This window comes from Periplaneta americana, chromosome 9, assembly GCF_040183065.1.
Source record: "Periplaneta americana isolate PAMFEO1 chromosome 9, P.americana_PAMFEO1_priV1, whole genome shotgun sequence".
In the NCBI taxonomy this organism is placed as follows: Eukaryota; Metazoa; Arthropoda; class Insecta; order Blattodea; family Blattidae; genus Periplaneta; species Periplaneta americana.
This window is the reverse complement of record NC_091125.1, coordinates 86,290,484-86,308,737: the sequence shown is the minus strand read 5'-3', so window position 1 is coordinate 86,308,737 and position 18,254 is coordinate 86,290,484. Positions and strand designations below refer to the sequence as shown.

The following is an 18,254-nucleotide window of genomic DNA, read 5'->3' as shown; positions in this document are numbered from 1 at the left end:
TCCATTCAAGTTTCAAATATAGCCTATATACCTTCTGAAATTATTTAAATATTTTTAACAAAGGCATGTCACGTGCCATCAATTCATCAATTTTCTAATGTAGGCATACTCAACTAAAAATGAATTCTACGATAAAAATGACAAATTAGGCAGTTTCTTACATGAAAAAAAAAAAGGAACTCATTTTGGAAATAATATTAAATAGGCTATGTTTTATATGGGACAGATTATGGGATAAATAGGCCTATGTTTCTTTTTTTTTTTTTTTTTGCTCTGAACAGGTGAACTAAGTTAAGAAAAATAAAATTCAATTAAATGCACTGTAAGAGTTCGCATATACCTATTATTTTAATTTTCTGTAATTTTCCAACTCAACGAAGGAAGGAAATTATTTTAGGTGGATCTCAAAATAATCACCATACAAATATTTGGCATTTCTAATGTAAGATTTATTATTCTTTATAATTTGTTCCGTCCGGTACGAAGATTAAACAGGCCTTCTGAAGTAAAACAGAATTATCTCTCCTATGGAGCATTGAATTGTGTAGCTACGTGATTTTAAGTATGTAACAGACAAGCATTATTATTCTCTAAATCCCTAACCTGAATGTATCTGCGAAAAGTGCACAAGACATTGTGACAAATACCATGTCCTCACATGCACAAAGAGAGCTCTGTCCGTAACAGAATTCTGCAGCGATTGATTCAACCTTCTGTGCATATAGTGAGTAATTCTATTATTCCCTTATTATTCTCTAAATTGTAACGAGAATGTTTCGATGTTTTGACTACAAAATATTCTTTCTTTTTCATGATTGCAAAAGATCGAGGTTAGGGTAAGCTGTGTTGGGCTAATTACGATATTTTAAGCTCATATTATTATAATAATCAATTTTTAGTTATAGGTTTTGAACTGTCATTTACATAATCTTTTGTAGTCTTTACGTTCGAATCACAAGTAAAGGAAAAAAAACTGTTAAGCCTAGAATCGTACGTACGACTGAAAGAACGAAAGTAATTGGGGAGCTTATGATAACTACATGACGTCACTAGATACAATCCAGCACAATAGTAATCATAATATTCGGTAAATCAACGTTTATAACAACCGCGGGCGGATTGTTTTGGAACTTACCTGGAGAGTGGGGGCGAACACCATTATTCTTGTCGACAGTGTACTGTCAAGGAAAATCGGCAACAAGGCGCAACGCTGTCTCAAACATAAGCGACAAATCAAATTGAAGTCCAACTTCCTCTTCTTTTTCTGCTGATGCTGACGCTTCATATTGACTATTAACTTTAGCGGCAATACTATTCAAATGCCAACACACTTCCACAACTGCTCCCAATGAACTCCTAATCGATTGTGGCTTGTGACAACAGCGTTCTTGTGAGCAGTCCGAAGGCTTTCAGCGGGAATGGACCGAAGGGGCGGGGTATGTGCCAAAGAATACGCCTACTAGTAGTGACACATTGTTCAAGAGACCAATACACTTCTATAAACTGTTTCTTTTGAAAACAAATTTAATGGCAATTAGTCCAATCCTAGAATACTTTCGAATCAAACACTCCTTACGTAGGTCTACTAGGTTCTACGTCATCTGAAGTTTCAAAATACTGTACATTTGGGAAGCTTTCTGTTTAAGCACAAACTTGCTTTTACTTCGTTTATTGTTTTAAAATGTTGAAGTACACTGCATAGTAATGAAAATCTACAAAATAACAATGGCAAACCCAAAGAACACCGAAGTGACACATGCTCTCCACGATTAGATAGTAGCTCCCATGACGAGGATGAGGATTCATATGCACTAAAGACGGTAAAATATGCATGCTCGTATGCACTTAAGAACCAGTAGGCCTATATATGCACTAAAAATAACAAAATATCCACTGTTAAAATTAAAATTAAACTTATTTCATTTTTAGCAAATTACTATTGGCAGTTTTTCTCGTATACGTAAGAATACTGAGACACCATTCATTCATTTATTCATTCATAGTGTTCTGCTCTAAGGCAGGTCTTTCACTCCAAACCCAGCATTCTCCAGTATTTCCTATTTTCTGCCTTCTTCCTTGTCTCATACATCTTAATGTCGTCTATCATCTGCACCGAACTCTTCTTCCGTTCCCCATTCATTCCAGTACGTCCTTCAGAAGGCAGTTTCTTCCCAACCAGTGACCCAGCCAATTCCTTTTCCTCTTTCTGATCTGTTTCAGCATCATACTTTCTTCATCCACTCTTTCCAACACAGCTTCGTACCTTCGTTTCTTATTCTGTCTGTCCACTTCACACGCTCCATCCTTCTCCATATCCACATTTCAAATACTTCTAGTCGCTTCTCTTCACTTCGTCACGCTCCATCCTTCTCCATATCCACAAATCAAATGCTTCTAGTCGCTTCTCTTCACTTCGTCGTAATGTTCATGTTTCTGCCCCATACAATGCTTTTTATTTTAGTAGGTTATTTTACGACGCTTTATCAACATCTTAGGTTCTTTAGCGTCTGAATGAAATGAAGGTGATAATGCCGGTGACATGAGTGATCCAGCACCGAAAGTTATCCAGCATTTGCTCATATTGGGTTGAGGGAAAACCCCGGAAAAAACCTCAACCAGGTAACTTGCCCCGACCGGGAATCGAATCCGGACCACCTGGTTTCGCGGCCAGACGCGCTAACCGCTACTACACAGGTGTAGATCATACAATGCTACACTTCACACAAAGCCCTTCACTTTCTTCTCAACCAGTGACCCAGCCAATTCCTTTTCCTCTTTTTGATCAGTTTCAGCATCAGTCTTTCTTCACCCACTCTTTCCAACACAGCTTCGTTTCTTATTCTGTCTGTCCACTTCACACGCTCCATCCTTCTCCATATCCAAATTGCAAATGCTTCTAGCCGTTTCTCTTCACCTCGTCGTAATCTTCATGTTTCTGCCTCATACAATGCTACACTCCACACAAAAGACTTCACTAGTCTCTTTCTCCAGAGGTACGCAGAAAATGCTCCTTTCTCTATTAAAAGTTTCCTTTGCCATTGTTATCCTCCTTTTGATTTCTTAGCTGCAGCACACTATCAGTTGTTAAAGTTGCGTGCCTGTCCAAGGCTCTTCTTAAGCAGTACACTTCTGGCTCATTTTTCGTTCGCCATCGTTGATAAAACTACAGTAGAGTCTCGTTAATCCGAAAATCTGGTTAAGTGCTTAGGTACAGCTTACAGCAGTAAAATTTTGGAAATATTCTTTTTTTTCCCCCCCTCCTTTACTGTATCTTGTACAACAATGAAAGTTAGTATGTGTAAAACACTGTCCTTTTGCTATATGAAACAAATAATTTTACGATAAAAAATTATTTACATTTTTTTTTTTTCAAAATTCAGTTCACTGTGCAGTGATGAAGCATTTCCCACATAGCTCAAAAACTATCCAACATTCTGTGATGAAATTTTTTGTGTGTATTTATGTATGTCATATCTACAATATGATGCAAGATCACTCCTCTAACTTTGATAGATTGTCTGATAAAAAATAAATTAATTTAAAAAAATGGTAAAATATCAGTATTTTCTTTTAAAACAAAATGAAAAAAAAAAAAATACTATTTATTAAGAAATGTAGTTTAAAGAGCATGATATTGTAAACATGAGTTTCAGAAATAAAATTAAAGAGACAGAACATGAAAAAGTTAATAAATTTATGAGTTATGAGGGAAAAGCTTCATCACTGCACAGTAAACTGCCACCATTTTGAATTTTGAAAAAAAAAAAAAAAATATATATATATATATATTTTTAATCGTAAAAATATATTTTTTTTTCATATAGCAGAAGGACAGTGTTATACATAGGCCTATACCAATTTTCATTACTGTACAAGATACAGTAATGAATATTTTCAAAAATTTTACTGCTGTAAGCTGTACTAACCCCTTAATCCGAACAAAATTATTTTAAGAAAAAAACAAATTTATTGCAATAGTACAAAGTAGCGAAAAGAAAAAAGAAATGTATAAATTCACTCAATTTTTGTACATAATTTACACATTTGGCATGCCCATAAAATCAGTAATTTTCTGTTGTAATGAAATGAATCTGTTGGTTGTGGTTCTAAAAATAGCAACACGGTACTCCCACCACTGTCTTTCAGCGCTCGTGAATAGCATGCATTGCATTACAGGAAATATTTCGGTTAATCCGAAAATCTTGTCATCCGAATAGGTCTTGGTCCCAATTAGTTCGGATTAACGAGACTCTACTGTATTTCAAAATTGATCATTTTCTTGCGGCTAAGCTATTCTAAAATACAATTCACTTTACACACTATCGAATTTTCTCTGACTTGTCTCCACAATACCTACTTACTGTACTATCAAAACTTCTGTGGCTTTGACCTAGAAAATCCAGCGCTAATGCAGCACTTATCACCTACCAGCTGGGACGTGAAAGTGCCAAACTACTTGCGACCAGAGCAGTGTATATTGGAGAGTACGGCATTCTTTTGATCTGACAAATGCCGACGCGGCGGCCATATTCACTCCTGCAGAAACACTGTATACAACGCAAGACTTTCATAGGAACACAGGTTTCTAGTTGATATTCTATTGTTATCTTGAAGAATGCCGTGTTCTTGTATAGTTAATCAATGTGCAATCAATTGTCGTTGTACAAATTAGCATAAAGTCACTCACAAGAGGAGGAATATATCTCAATGATTAATTTTCTCAACGACATAATATCTTCAATGCGTGCTAAAGCAAGGAGATGCACTATCACCTTTCCTTCTTAGCTTTGCTCTAGAATACTGTATGCCATTAGGAAGTTCAGGATAACAGAGAGGGTTTGGAATTGAAAGGGTTACAGCTTCTTGTCTATGCGGATGATATCGTCCGAATCGTCACAGTGACAGCTAAAGCTCACGTAGAGATATGGTGATGTACATATCGAAACTTGTTGAGTTTTCCTTTCATATAAACGTTACTGCAAAGTTCTAACTTCAACCGTTCACCAGTCACATACAATTTAAATTAGGTACATTCGAGCGGTCCACCCTGTATAATATTAGCACTACCGTATCTTGGTCTTGTTCAGTTGTTTTTAACGAATATTTGTGCATCGTTTAGATCAGCGTTTCCCAAAGTGTGGGTCGCGACCCCCTGAGGAGGGGGGTAGTAGAGAGCTTGTTGTTCATTCAAGTCAATATTTATATTTTCAGTTAAATTACAATTTAGCCTATATCAATTTTATTTTGCTCCTATTCATCTTCACTAGACCTTTCTGTTTGTGATTTACTTAATCTGTTGGCTACATAGAAACTCAACTAATTGTTCAGAATCGCAAACTGCGTAACTTCCATGTTTCGTTTTTGAGAAAAACTGGGAAATCGTAATGCATTTTTAAATTATTTTTCTCAGATTAATTCTTTTTCTCAAATATTTGAGAATATCGTATGAACAACAATGGATAATAACCGATTCTAAAATCTGCGTCAATTGAATATTCACTTCAAGGTAAATGCATGGTTGGTTCAGCCATAAGATGTTTAAGGCAAGAGAAGTTCCAGCGAACTTTATACACTGCATGCTATACCCATGAATGAAAACATTAACTACTACAGTAACTTATGCCTGCACAAAATAGATTAACCACCAGTACAATATAACCGTTCTTGAAGAAATATACTTATGAATACATTGGCCCATAATGGTTAATATAATATGTCTGCACAAAATAGTTCTTTAAAATATGAGAAAGATTCACATTATGTAAACGTTGGCTCATACATGTGTGATATACGCTTCCACAAAATAGATTAACCCCTCGTACAATACGGTAATTCTTTAAAAATTAGAAATATATGTTGTGGAGTCACTGGCCCATATATATGTTAATACAATATGACTACGCAAAATAGATTAGCTCTCAGTACAATATAGCCGTTCTTAAAGAAATGAGAAATATACTCATTAAGAAAACATTGGCCCATACAATGTTAAATACGCCTGTAATAGGCCTAAACAAAATGTATTAATTCCCAGTACAATGCAGTATAGTTGATGTTTAAAAATGTATCATATGTAGCCAATATTTATGCCAGTTATATTTTCGGTAATTATAGGACTTCACACCGGAAATTCCGAAGTTTATTTCCTTCCTCGTCATCTTCTTCTTCTTCTTCTTCTTCTTCTTCTTCTTCTTCTTCTTCTTCTTCACTAGCAGAACCTTCACTATCACTGTCCCTAAAATTTATAATAATTCGTTCAATTACACTGTCCCTGCTACATTCATTTAATAAATAAATGTCTATATCAATTTTCTTTCGTTCTACCAGTTGAATTAATTATCAAATTAGGTGCTGCTATTTTCATTACAAAGTTATTAACAATTTAATAAATAGTAATATTATATTTAAGTTTAATAAAGATATACATAGGCCTACTTATTTAACAAGACAAAAAGAAAATATATGTCTTTCTCAGCATTGCTCAGTAACTATGGAACGAAAGGAATTACGCATTTTTTAATAACAACTTTTAATCAACTTCCTTTAGAATACATAATTTTACCAAATTTCCGGTGTTTTAAGAATTGTTTAAAAAGACGTTTTTGAGAAGATTATTTATTTTAATTCTCAGTTGAATTATTTATTTCATGGTCTCGAACTTTTTCTTCTTTCTGCCCAAAACTTTATGTTACCTCACTGTTTGTTCTTATTTTGCTTTCTTTATATACAGTATGTAGGCCTATGTATTCTTGTATATCCTCTACATATGAATTATACTCGTTGGGGCCTAACGCTACTCAATGAATTAAAAGAAAATCATCTTGAGATTTTCTGAAATCAGTGCTGGAAATTTTTTAGGGATGATTTTTAAGAAAGTTATACACATTGTAAACGGTCTTCTTGCTATGACTTCGCAAATCAGGTTGTCTCATCCGTTTGTCTTTTTTAACTGCGGCATTGTATACAGCAGATGATCCGGCCTCATCCTCCATAATGCCAAAATAAGCAATAAACTAAATTAGCTAAGTACAAATGAAAAACAACAAAACAATACAGTAGATGCGAATTTAAATAGCAGTGGCACTGCACAGGTAACTGCTTTCACTGTGACTATCGGTAAAAGATTTATGTTTCCTCTGCTGATTCAACACATGCGTGGGCTGAAGTAGACATAACACACACACCTGCAACAGCGCACAAAGTATGAAGGGTCGAAGGGTGCCGGCAGAAGCAATGGAATAATAATAATAATAATAATAATAATAATAATAATAATAATAATAATAATAATAATAATAATAATAATAATAATAATAATATGAACTTACAGTTCTTTTATTATATCACTGCCGGCGAGTAACAGGAAAAATTTCAAATGGCTTATCTTAGTCGTGGGCGTCAGAGCATTAAAAAGCATTACAAACTTCTTGCTCTCTCTCTTCCCCCCTGCCGCAAACGTGACATAGAAGCAGATATATAATACAAGATCTATACCTTTCTATAGTCAATACACATCTTATTGCAAATTAAGGTGCTTATTCTTATGAAGCACTATTTCTTAAAACAATAAATTAATTTAGGGCACAAATTAAAGAAATTAACTTGGGAGTGCACTAGTACAGATCTCGGATTATATCTCTGCCGGTGGGTGACCGGTAAGTTCAAACGGCTTATCTTACTCGTTGGCGACAAAAAATTATTTTTTTTTACGTTAGGAGGTTTCTAGCTTCTTTTATTGGGTTAATTTACGACGCTGTATTAACATCTCAGGTTATTTAGCGTCTGAATGAAATGAAGGTGATAATGCCGGTGAAATGAGTCCGGGATCCAGCATTTGCTCGTACTGGTTTGAGGGAAAACCCCGGAAGAAACCTCAACCAGGAAACTTGCCCCGACTGGGATTTGAGCTCAGGTCACCAGATTTCGCGGTCAGACGCGCTGTTAGTCTACTAGCTATGAATGAAGAACATTATCCAACATTTTAAGTATGTGTTCCTTCAGACAGCGCTGTTTGCTGACAACAAAGATGTCAAATTATCTGTTTTGCATTTGTAAATTTAGAAAATAATGTGTCACATACGACAAGAAAACACTCCTTAAAAATCTCTGCATCAGTAAACGGTTTCATTTTGCGTGCTAAAATTTCTATCACTTGATACGATGCTTTTGTTGTCAATTTATTTTCACTTACGACAGCAAACATAATTTTTTGTTCAGACACTATTGACATTTTTAATGTTTTTAGTTATTCTGCTCTTAATTTAGAATCTTTAGGTTACTTGCTGTCAAAATTTGAATGCACGGTATTATAATGCCTATTAAGATTAAATCGTTTATAACCTTGAACTATGTCACGACATAATAAACACATGGCACTGCCTTCCTTTTTAGCAGGTATGAAGAAAAAAATCATGCTCCCAACTATCTTGAAAAATTCTTCCTTCCTCTTCCAGTTTTCTTTTTTCTTTTCCTTTCGAAAAAAACACCAACCATTATTAAACACTGCACTGCAATAAACTTACCACTATCAATTAGCTGTTTAGCTGAATAGGAGTATGACAGTAAGCGAGTATTCAGTCGCTTGTTCATAGAAATTAAGATAAATGTATATACTGTATTTCATTTTGAAAGCTGCTTTAGAGGCTATCGCCACAAGCCTCGCGACTCGCACTGCTCTCTCCTTACCGCCAACGGTAATCTTAATATATGGAAAAATAGGCGTGCAACCAAGTGTTACGATACTTATAAGCCTACTGTTACTAGGAATAATAATCCAATTTTGGGTAGCTAAACCTCAAAAGTTTCTTAAGAGCTTCGCCACTGAAAAGGGCTATTAAAATGGACGAACACTTGTTGTAACTTAAGGAAAATTAAATACTATGATAGCATTTAATTATATTTTCAATCTTGCAATTTAACCCTAGTCACTCACCTGAGGTCTTTTCTGACCCCACACCATCTGTTATTGTTAATATCTACATCCATATACTCCGAAATGTCCCAGTAATCTAGTTATGCTATCCTTGGTTATTTTAGTTTCCTTTATAATTAAAGTTATTTCATAATTATATACTGATTTTTTTCATGTTTATTGTTTGGCTTCTTGGATGGCCCCAGCTATTCAACACGTCTTTATTTTCTAGTTAGAATTACTTTGCAGTGGTAGTGTTTTATTGTAAGCAAATGAACATGTAGTTTGAAAATTGAACAAATGAAATAAATATAGCATAAACTACCATGTAGGCTATGGGTAAAATGTTTTAGGTTCAGGAGTAATTTTTTGTATTTGTAAAATTAGCTTCTTGTTGTTTCTACTGCAGCAGATGATGAGACTAAATTAATTACTTGCCTAAACATAATAATGAACACTTGATGCAACAACAATTTCCTTTTCGTGCTTTATCTCAAGGAAAGTGAATGCGTTATCTGATAATTGAAAAAATAAAAACACAGACATAGAATAGTCTTAAATTAATGAATTCATTCATTGTTTAAACATAGTGAGTAAGTCTAGGTTCAATAAAAGCTTTCAATTTACTTGTTATATAAAAATGCAGTAAGTAACTCTCGCTAAGTGGTTTTATATTTTATTTTATCTGTCTTAGTATTTATTTTATTATTGTAAATATTTTTGCTTTATTATTATTATTATTATTATTATTATTATTATTATTATTATTAATGAATTAATTTGTATTATATCTTTGTATCATCTCCGTCACGGTTATTCAATTATTATTATTATTATTATTATTATTATTATTATTATTATTATTATTATTATTGATCTCTGTAAAATTTATGTAGACTACTGGACTGTACCCGAGCACGAGCATATGCTCATTTCGGGTATCAATTCTTATGTATCATTTCAAATGTAAATTGTGAATAAATTAGAATTATTAAGCTATAAAATATTCCTAATTATTAACAACAAATATTCTTGGGGTCAAAAAAAAACAAGATAAGTAGCATGAAATTCTACAGCAGCTAAGTTACGAGGGTTAATCATATGATGGAAGAACAGTCTGTGCTTCCGTATTTCACGGTGAAAGCAGGTCCCGTTGCGGCGGACGAAGGGCTAGGAACAGGCCGGAGACGGCCGATACGTGTTGGGGGCACTCGAGATTGGAGACTCTGTATTGAAGATACACAAAACGTGAATTTTCGTGAAATTTTCACATCACAACATTCCCATGTACTCCGTAAAATGCCTCGTCGGTTGTGTAACAAGAACACACTGCTACGTACTGCCGAGGTAACTTGCAGGATTTGAACCTCTGCTTTACAAAAACCTGCAGAAAAGCCAGTAATTCGTATTTAAGTTATGAGTGTGAGACAGACCTCCACAAAAATGCCGTAATGTTATCAGGGGCTACATTTTTAGGTACTAAAATCTAATATTCCAACTAGCTATAATTATGAATGAGAGACCAAAACTCCCTCTTTCGTATAACTAACACCGCTGGGTTTGAAAACGGTAGCCAATAGCTCTATGTTCGGTTCAAGTTAATCGAATATGGCGAAGTTCGATATTCGCTCTGCAGGAGGAGGTCTGTTGTTATAAAAATATTCACTGTATTTCACTCCCATCCCTTCATATTTTAACCGCTTAAGGATTTTAGCACAGATCTTACGATTAGTTTTTCATATGAAATAAGACAAAGTTCGTAATGTCTTGGTAGCCTCTCTTATGTTCGAACACTGCAGGAGACTACTTACAGTACGTAGTTGACAGGTTAAGTATTCTTACAAGTGAGTACGCCAAGGCCTGTAAGATGTCCAAAATGTTGAGTCTCTCGTGACATGCCAAATTTTTCTCACAATTTAAAAGTTTATAAGATAGTAGGAGCCTACTATCAAAAAATTAAGCTTAAAGATAAAAATGGCAGTAAAGAAGGTAAATTAAGCCCAAGAGGGGGTGAAAGACAACACGGATCTTTATATAGCTTCATTTTCTTAAAACATCCAAAGTATACATTTTACTTAACATCCGATGTCTAATGAAGGGAAAGGAACAAGTTGTGGCTATCAGTACTACAGAAGGTTGTTTCCGATCTCTGATAACGAATTTGAATGACGTCATGTGCGTCAGGAATCACACCGACAGCTGAATTGCGTCGAGAAGTGACAGACCAGTAGTGAGTGGTTTCATAATCAGAGTGCACGGTGGAACACAGTAGCAATGCCCAAGAAAATCGAGCCTTTTTGAGAGGGGTACATAACAACCCTTTCCGATGCCAAGTACAGTTACGTGAAAATCGTAGGAGTCTGCAAAAACGTGGTTTCGTTATTTCCAAGAAAGGCATCTTGCGTGTACCTAATAAGACGGGCAAAGCTCGGATGGGATTAATTCCAGAGTGTAAAAAGTAAGCAAATCCACCCCCCATCACAAGTCGCTGCACCCCACGAGACGGCCTTATCTCTACCAGGTTAAATAAATAAATACTAATACTAATGATACAAATTAATTCCATTCGAGCTTTACACAGAATATGCGTTTCTTAGAAATAACGAAACCTCGTTCATTGCAGGCTTCTTTTATTTTCACTTAACTGTACTTGGCATTGGAAAGGGTCGTAATGTACCCCTCCCAAAAAGGTTCGATTTTCTTGGGAATTTCTGCTGTGAGTCGCCGTACATTCTGACTATGAGATCACTCACTACTGACCTGTCACCTCGCGCCACATTTGAGCTGTCGTGTAACTCCTGACGCACATATCATTCAAATTCGTTATCAGAGATTCGGAAACAACCCTGTAGGCTTACATTAATACAAAAAGCAAGTGAATAGATGCAGAAGTTTTCTTTGTTAAACAATGTGAAAATACATATTTGTACATAAACATATTCCTTGATCATATACAGAGAGAGATATCTATTTATAATGTGAGAGCAGCCACAATGCACCTATATGGTATGATCTGTAAGGTAATGGGCGTATTGCCAACCTATGCACTTACGTGCTATTATGAGGGGAAGCAGAAGTATTGCTAGGAAAAAACATCGTGGCGCAAAAATATTATACCCTAAATTCTTATCTAATTCCTAGTGGCGGAAAAACCTACTTTGGCGCAAATGCGTGCGATCCCATCAATGCAATAGGTAGTTTGTCAGCACTTACGTCGCCTTCTCCCGCGTACGCTGAGAAGTAGCGGCCGGCGACCGAAATTCTCGGTGAGGCCTGATGTACCCTAACTAGTTTAAAGTACCTCCCATACAGAATGTTTATTATTGATGATATTAATTTTTATTATTAGTCTATATTATTAATATCATTGTTACTATGTTATTATTATTAATGAAAAATAATGTCACTCACAAAATAGCCTACGTTGCTGTGCTGTGAGTTTTTGTTTCAGGGACTGAATGTGATGAAGCATTGCATATTGCTGTTTAGTCAGCTGTCCGAAGACCTGTCTGAACCCCACAAGTTATGCCAACAACACACCACTTATGAGGCAACTAAGCCAAGAGATAATAGGGTAGGGTGGCCAGTTCCTTTCCTCTGCAATGCATATTATGCTCAGCTGAAGAAGCATGTGCTGGAAATATTTTTCAGGTCGCTAAGCCCTCAGTAGACACAGCTTTTTTTTTTTTTTTTTGGACAGAAACAAGCACGGCTAACAGAAAAGTTTATTTCGCACCACATTATCATATAATCATTTCTGTTGTCCACACTAGGATGCATTGGAAGCTTGTGTTTTAAGATTATCTTTCTGAAGAATTGTCAGTGATGGCGTAGATATCTCTTTAATTAAAAACTTACATTCTTTCAATATTATTTCTTCCCGAAAAAGGATATTCTGACAATGAACTAATTACGAGTAAATCATAATTATTTCTCGCATCTGTTTCAATTTCTTCCCCGAAACACGTAACACTGGACTATTATACTACGAAGCATAATAATACAACACTCTCGCATAATTCATAAACTGAGGCATTATGGGAGAGAACAGTGTGGACTCATGCCTGATAAACAGCGAGAATTTTTATGTTATTCATGGCTCATTTAGGAAGACCACCGCTATTCTCATCCCAACCCAACCTTGAGACGGGCATTGACAAAGGACCGGTCTATGGGTGGAAGAAGTGAAAGCTGACCAGGGCACGAGGCCAGAAAAATTGTGCCTCAGTTACAGCTTTTCGAGTGGAACCTGAAAACCCTCGAAAACATACGAAATGCAAAAGCCAGACAGACACGAGCGTTTCAGGCCTAAAGAAAAATTTTTACTGCACTATAGGCCTATATAAAAAAAATGTTCAAATACTTCTACAACGCTATCTACTTCACTCAAATAACTAATGCATTATACCAAAAACACAAAGAATGAGTTCAGTTAAGCCAAGTAACTGAGGCTCGGTCTCACTTGCCTCAATCACCTGCAGTTATCCTTACAGAAAACATCGCGTAACTGCACAGCAGTGTAGACTACTCTAGCAGTATTCCGCAACCGGTGTGCCTTCACAAGGTGAAAGGTGTGACGCGAATTTTTACCTATTATTGTAAGAAGTTAATAAAATTAATTTAAATTAAATTAAAATTAAATTGTTTTCATAAATATATTTTTGCATATAGGCCATTCGGCATCTCGTAAAACCTACATGCGCGTGAACCTACATACTCGCCGAGTATACCTGATAAGGTTTATCTTGTCTCAGTAGCAATGAAACCAAGTCCCTTCAAATGAGGGTGGAGATTATAGGAGGGTTGTAAATTTTCAGGATTCCTTTCAAAATCTTGTTATTGTACAGGCTACCGGAACTCAGTTTCTTGAAAGACAACCTCAGTGACGAAACTATACAGTACGAAGAGAGATATTTTGTTACTTTATTTTGCGCTACAGAATGTATCAACTAGTTCCTTCCGCCACTGGCATCGCTTCACTCCCCCCATCTCAATAACAACACAGACGAGGTAAGACATATCTCCTTTCTCTCTCTTTTCACAGTGAGACAAGATACATCACACAGGCTTTAGTAAATGTCCGGTGACATCGAAGACATTGTGAAGGAGAAAATAAAGAGCAGTCAGAAGCTGTCACTTCAGATCTACGAGTCACCGACATTAGCGGTCACGCACAACTTCTTTCCTACATTCGGTACATTGATGGGAATGTAATTGCAAGTAATTAATTTTTTTGCAAAGAATTGCCCGAGCAAGCTACCGGTGAAGAAATATTTCGTACAACTAATGAATATGTGGTCCAAAATGAATTAATATGGGAGGATTGCGTTAGTGTCTGTATAGACGGAGCCCCTTCTATGACAGGCCGAATGAAAGGATTCGTGGCTAAGTACGTGAAGTAAATCATAACCAGACATCGAGATTTTGGACCCGATAGAATAAGTTTACTAAGTCCATACTATAGGCAGTTTTGTCACTGTGTTTGAGGTGGATGGGAGTCGGCAGAAGGGGAGACATGTGTACATGAAACTAAGTCCAGTCCAGTCTGCTGGTGCTGTACAGTGACGTTCCAAAGAAAGACAACAAATTTATCAAACATTGAAATAAAATGAATGTTAGAGGAGAAAAATTCTGTAGGACCAAAAAGTTAATCTTTACGTAGATTAAAATAAAAACGTATAATGCGAAATTTTCAAAATAAATTAATATGCATTTCCTTTCGGCTTCTTTCATAAGCACATGTGCAATACTTACTTACTTACTGGCTTTTAAGGAATCCGGAGGTTCATTGCCGCCCTCACATAAGCCCGCCATTGGTCCCTATCCTGAGCGATTAATCCAGTCTCTATCATCATATCCAACCTCCCTCAAATCCATTTTAATATTGTCTTCCCATCTACGTCTCGGCCTCCCCAAAGGTCTTTTTCCCCTCCGGCCTCCCAACTAACACTCTATATGCATTTCTGGATTCGCCCATACGTGCTACATGTCCTGCCCATCTCAAACGTCTGGATTTAATGTTCCTAATTATGTCAGGTGAAGAATACAATGCGTGCAGTTCTGTGTTGTGTAACTTTCTCCATTCTGCTGTAACTTCAACCCTCTCCATCATCATTTCGGATGCTTTGTTTGTAAGTGAATCTGACACAGATGGAATTTCTTCCCTCTTAAAGAGACAAAATGTTTATATGTGAAATATGTTTCGGGAGTTACAGTGGGTCTCAAGGTATCGTTTTTTGTCTCTCCTTAGTCTGACATGACACAATTTACATGTAACATGATCCCCATTAACTTCAAAATAATCATTTCCGAACTCCTGCACAAATAAATGCGTCTTAGAGTCTTTAACGTTTGGCATACTTACTGTTAATTCTTACGACTAATCAGATAGATAACCACATGCATAGATCAAATCTAGACTACTATCTCCTGTCCTCTATCCTGACAAAGTAACCTAGACATACAGGACTGTTTTTATTATCAGAACAGTACCTCCTGTCCCTGTCTTACGAGTATGACTGAGTAAATAAAGCACATGGGACGACAGGTAGGTCGCTACCCTCACTGCCCCACCCACTACAGTCCTGATTACCAACTTGAAATCGCACTGTTTTCTTCTATCGGGTCTAAAGTCTCTAAGCCTGATCATAACATACGGAACAACAACTATCTCATTCATCGCGAAACCATTGTTGCTAAGTCTTTGCCATCTCCTCTGAAAATTGTGATGGACGAAGTAGTAGAAGTTGTGAACTTCATCAAATCGCGGCCCCTAAATACGAGGCTTTTTTCCGTTTTGTGTCAGGGAACGGATCAGAACACATTACACTCCTGCTATATACAGAAGTGAGGTGGTTATCACAAGGTAAAGTGCTAGTGCGTATTTTGAACTTAAAGAGGAGGTACCGTACCTGAATTTTTTACTATTGATGACATGAATACGCAGATTTATTTGCAGATGATGAACGGGTATCTAAGTCGGCATATCTTTTCGATATTTTCGTACATTTGAATGAGCTTAATAGAGAAGCGCAAGGTAGGAACGAAAATATTCTGACTGGTATGGATGAGATTCAAGGATTTGTGAATAAACTGAATTTGTGATACAGATTATTTAAAATCGGTGGTTTGAGATGTTTCCAACTGTATGGTTCCTTGCTGACGATAATAAAGTGTTGATGGACTTAATTGAAGAACATTTAGTAATCTTGTAGCAGGAATTAAAGAATTATTTTGGAGAGAGTGTCCAAGATTTCGACTGGATTTGTGATCCATTCATTGTGGATTCAAACCATCTTCCGAATAATATACTCGTACAAGAGGAGCTGGCAGATTCAAAAGCGAACAGAACACTGACATTAAAATTTCTCGAAGTGCCTTTGGAAACATAAAGAGTTCGCGGGAAAAACGATGAATGTCACATTTCTGTTAAGGATTAGATAATGATCTAATTGAGTCTATAACTGCAAGATGTAGTGCTGTTTCTATAGAAAATAAAGGAAAGGATTACTGTATTCGTGGTGATAATTCTCCTTTTTTACCATTTTTCATAAGAACAACATTAAATTTCGTAGTGATCCATTGAATTAGATAATGACATCAACCTTAACAAAACTGTGACATTCATCGTTTTTCCCGCGAACTCTTCATATTGATTGTCAATAAGGAGTGAATACCCGGTTATCTCTGAGATGGAGTTAATATGATATTGCCAATTTCAACTACGTGTGAAGTGGGCTTCTTGATGTTAACTGAAATTAAAACATGAAAGAGCGAGAGACTCAAATCCATCGATGAAGAAATTAGGCTTCCACTGTCAACGATTCCGCCACGCATCAACCACCTGTGTGCAGCTACGCAGGCCCAAGTATCACATTCAAGAAATGAGTAGAGTTATTTACTTTAATATTAGTAATAAATATGTGTTTTTTCTACAGTGAAGTTAATAAATTGTTAATAAATGCAAGAGTCTATTTCTGTTTTATAATAATGATAATAATACTTACTTACTGGCTTTTAAGGAACCCGGAGGTTCATTGCCGCCCTCACAACAACAACAATAATAAATTTGATTATAGTAAGTAATTATCAGTGGCGTAGCATGAAATTTTGAGCAGGGGAAGCTAACTCAAGTTGTTTTTCTTGTATGTATGAGGAAACGTATTACAAAAATATAGTCTTAAAATAAATAGTAGTCAATGTCAAGTCAGCAGTCCGAAGATTGGTTGGAACCTCGTAAGTAACACCAATAAGGCGTGACCTCAAGTGGTACGTAGTAAAATATGATTTCATATCTCTAACAAATAGACACGGTCATTTGTTTTTTAAATCGCACTTTTGTTCGTAAGTCAGTCTTGATAATAGAATTGTCCTAAAAATTCAAGTAAATCGGTGTCAGGAACTGTTATTTCACTCATTATTTATTATATCAGCCACAGTGCACACTAACACTTCAACTGAACACAACTCACGAAAGGGATTACTCGGAAACTACATTATTTTCAATGTAAAAGCTAGCTTCTTGCGAGCCTTGCGACCAGGGTAGTTTAGTTAGAAAAGGATGGAAAATCTGCGGGGTCGGTTACACAGAAGAATGAGTGAAAGAAACCAGTTTGCTTGGAAGCTGATGTGTGCAGGCTTCTTGTTTACTGCTGCATCACAAATCATCCTGAGCTGCCGCATCACAATATTTAACGCATTAAATATAAATTCTATTAAAATTAATAAATAATTTTGTTCATAAACTGCAGGTTTATTATGAAATTATTATTAATTGGGGAAGCTTAGCTTTTTAGCTTACATTGACGCTACGCCACTGGTAATTATATTAAGAGAGTCACATTATATGTTTTTGAGGGGCTTAACATTTTGGTGTGCTGTGTTGAATCTAGGCCCGTCTAGGATGTGCCGTGAATAGAAAAAAGGTTGCGGAACACTGCTCTGGGTCATTCTAACGCAATGGTTCGGTACAGTATGAGGCAGAGAATTTTTCTAGCGGAAACTTATTTTCAAAATAAAAACTCTGTGAAGCATGTTAAAATGCATTCGTAAGTTTCGTCCCAAATATTCGAAATATCTCACTCTCATTATAAATGGATCTCTCTGTATTTCATGTTATAATTACCTATTTAAAATATGTATATTATATTTACACAGTAATGTCTCTTAAAAGATAGCTTGCATATTTTGAGAACTGTGGTCATAAAATACAGTAGCATCTTAATGAGATGTGACATATGTTGAAGCAAAAATAAAACAATGCATGGTCCATACCAGATATATGATTGTCAGAACCAGGAATACTCGCACAAAACTAACATTTCAAAACATTCTAACACCAAAA

The 18,254-nt window shown here is 35.9% G+C and overlaps 1 protein-coding gene across 1 annotated transcript in view; it reads right to left on the bottom strand.

Annotated features, from left to right (window-relative positions):
• The window catches only part of LOC138706187 (uncharacterized), a 31,979-nt gene extending 30,556 nt beyond the window's left edge, over positions 1-1,423 (bottom strand). Inside the window, exon 1 of the mRNA XM_069835206.1 lies at positions 1,136-1,423. Coding sequence (XP_069691307.1) covers positions 1,136-1,285 — 150 coding nt within the window. The 5' untranslated portion in view covers positions 1,286-1,423. The remainder of the gene's footprint in view (positions 1-1,135) is intronic.
• Between the last annotated feature and the right edge of the window lie 16,831 nt (positions 1,424-18,254).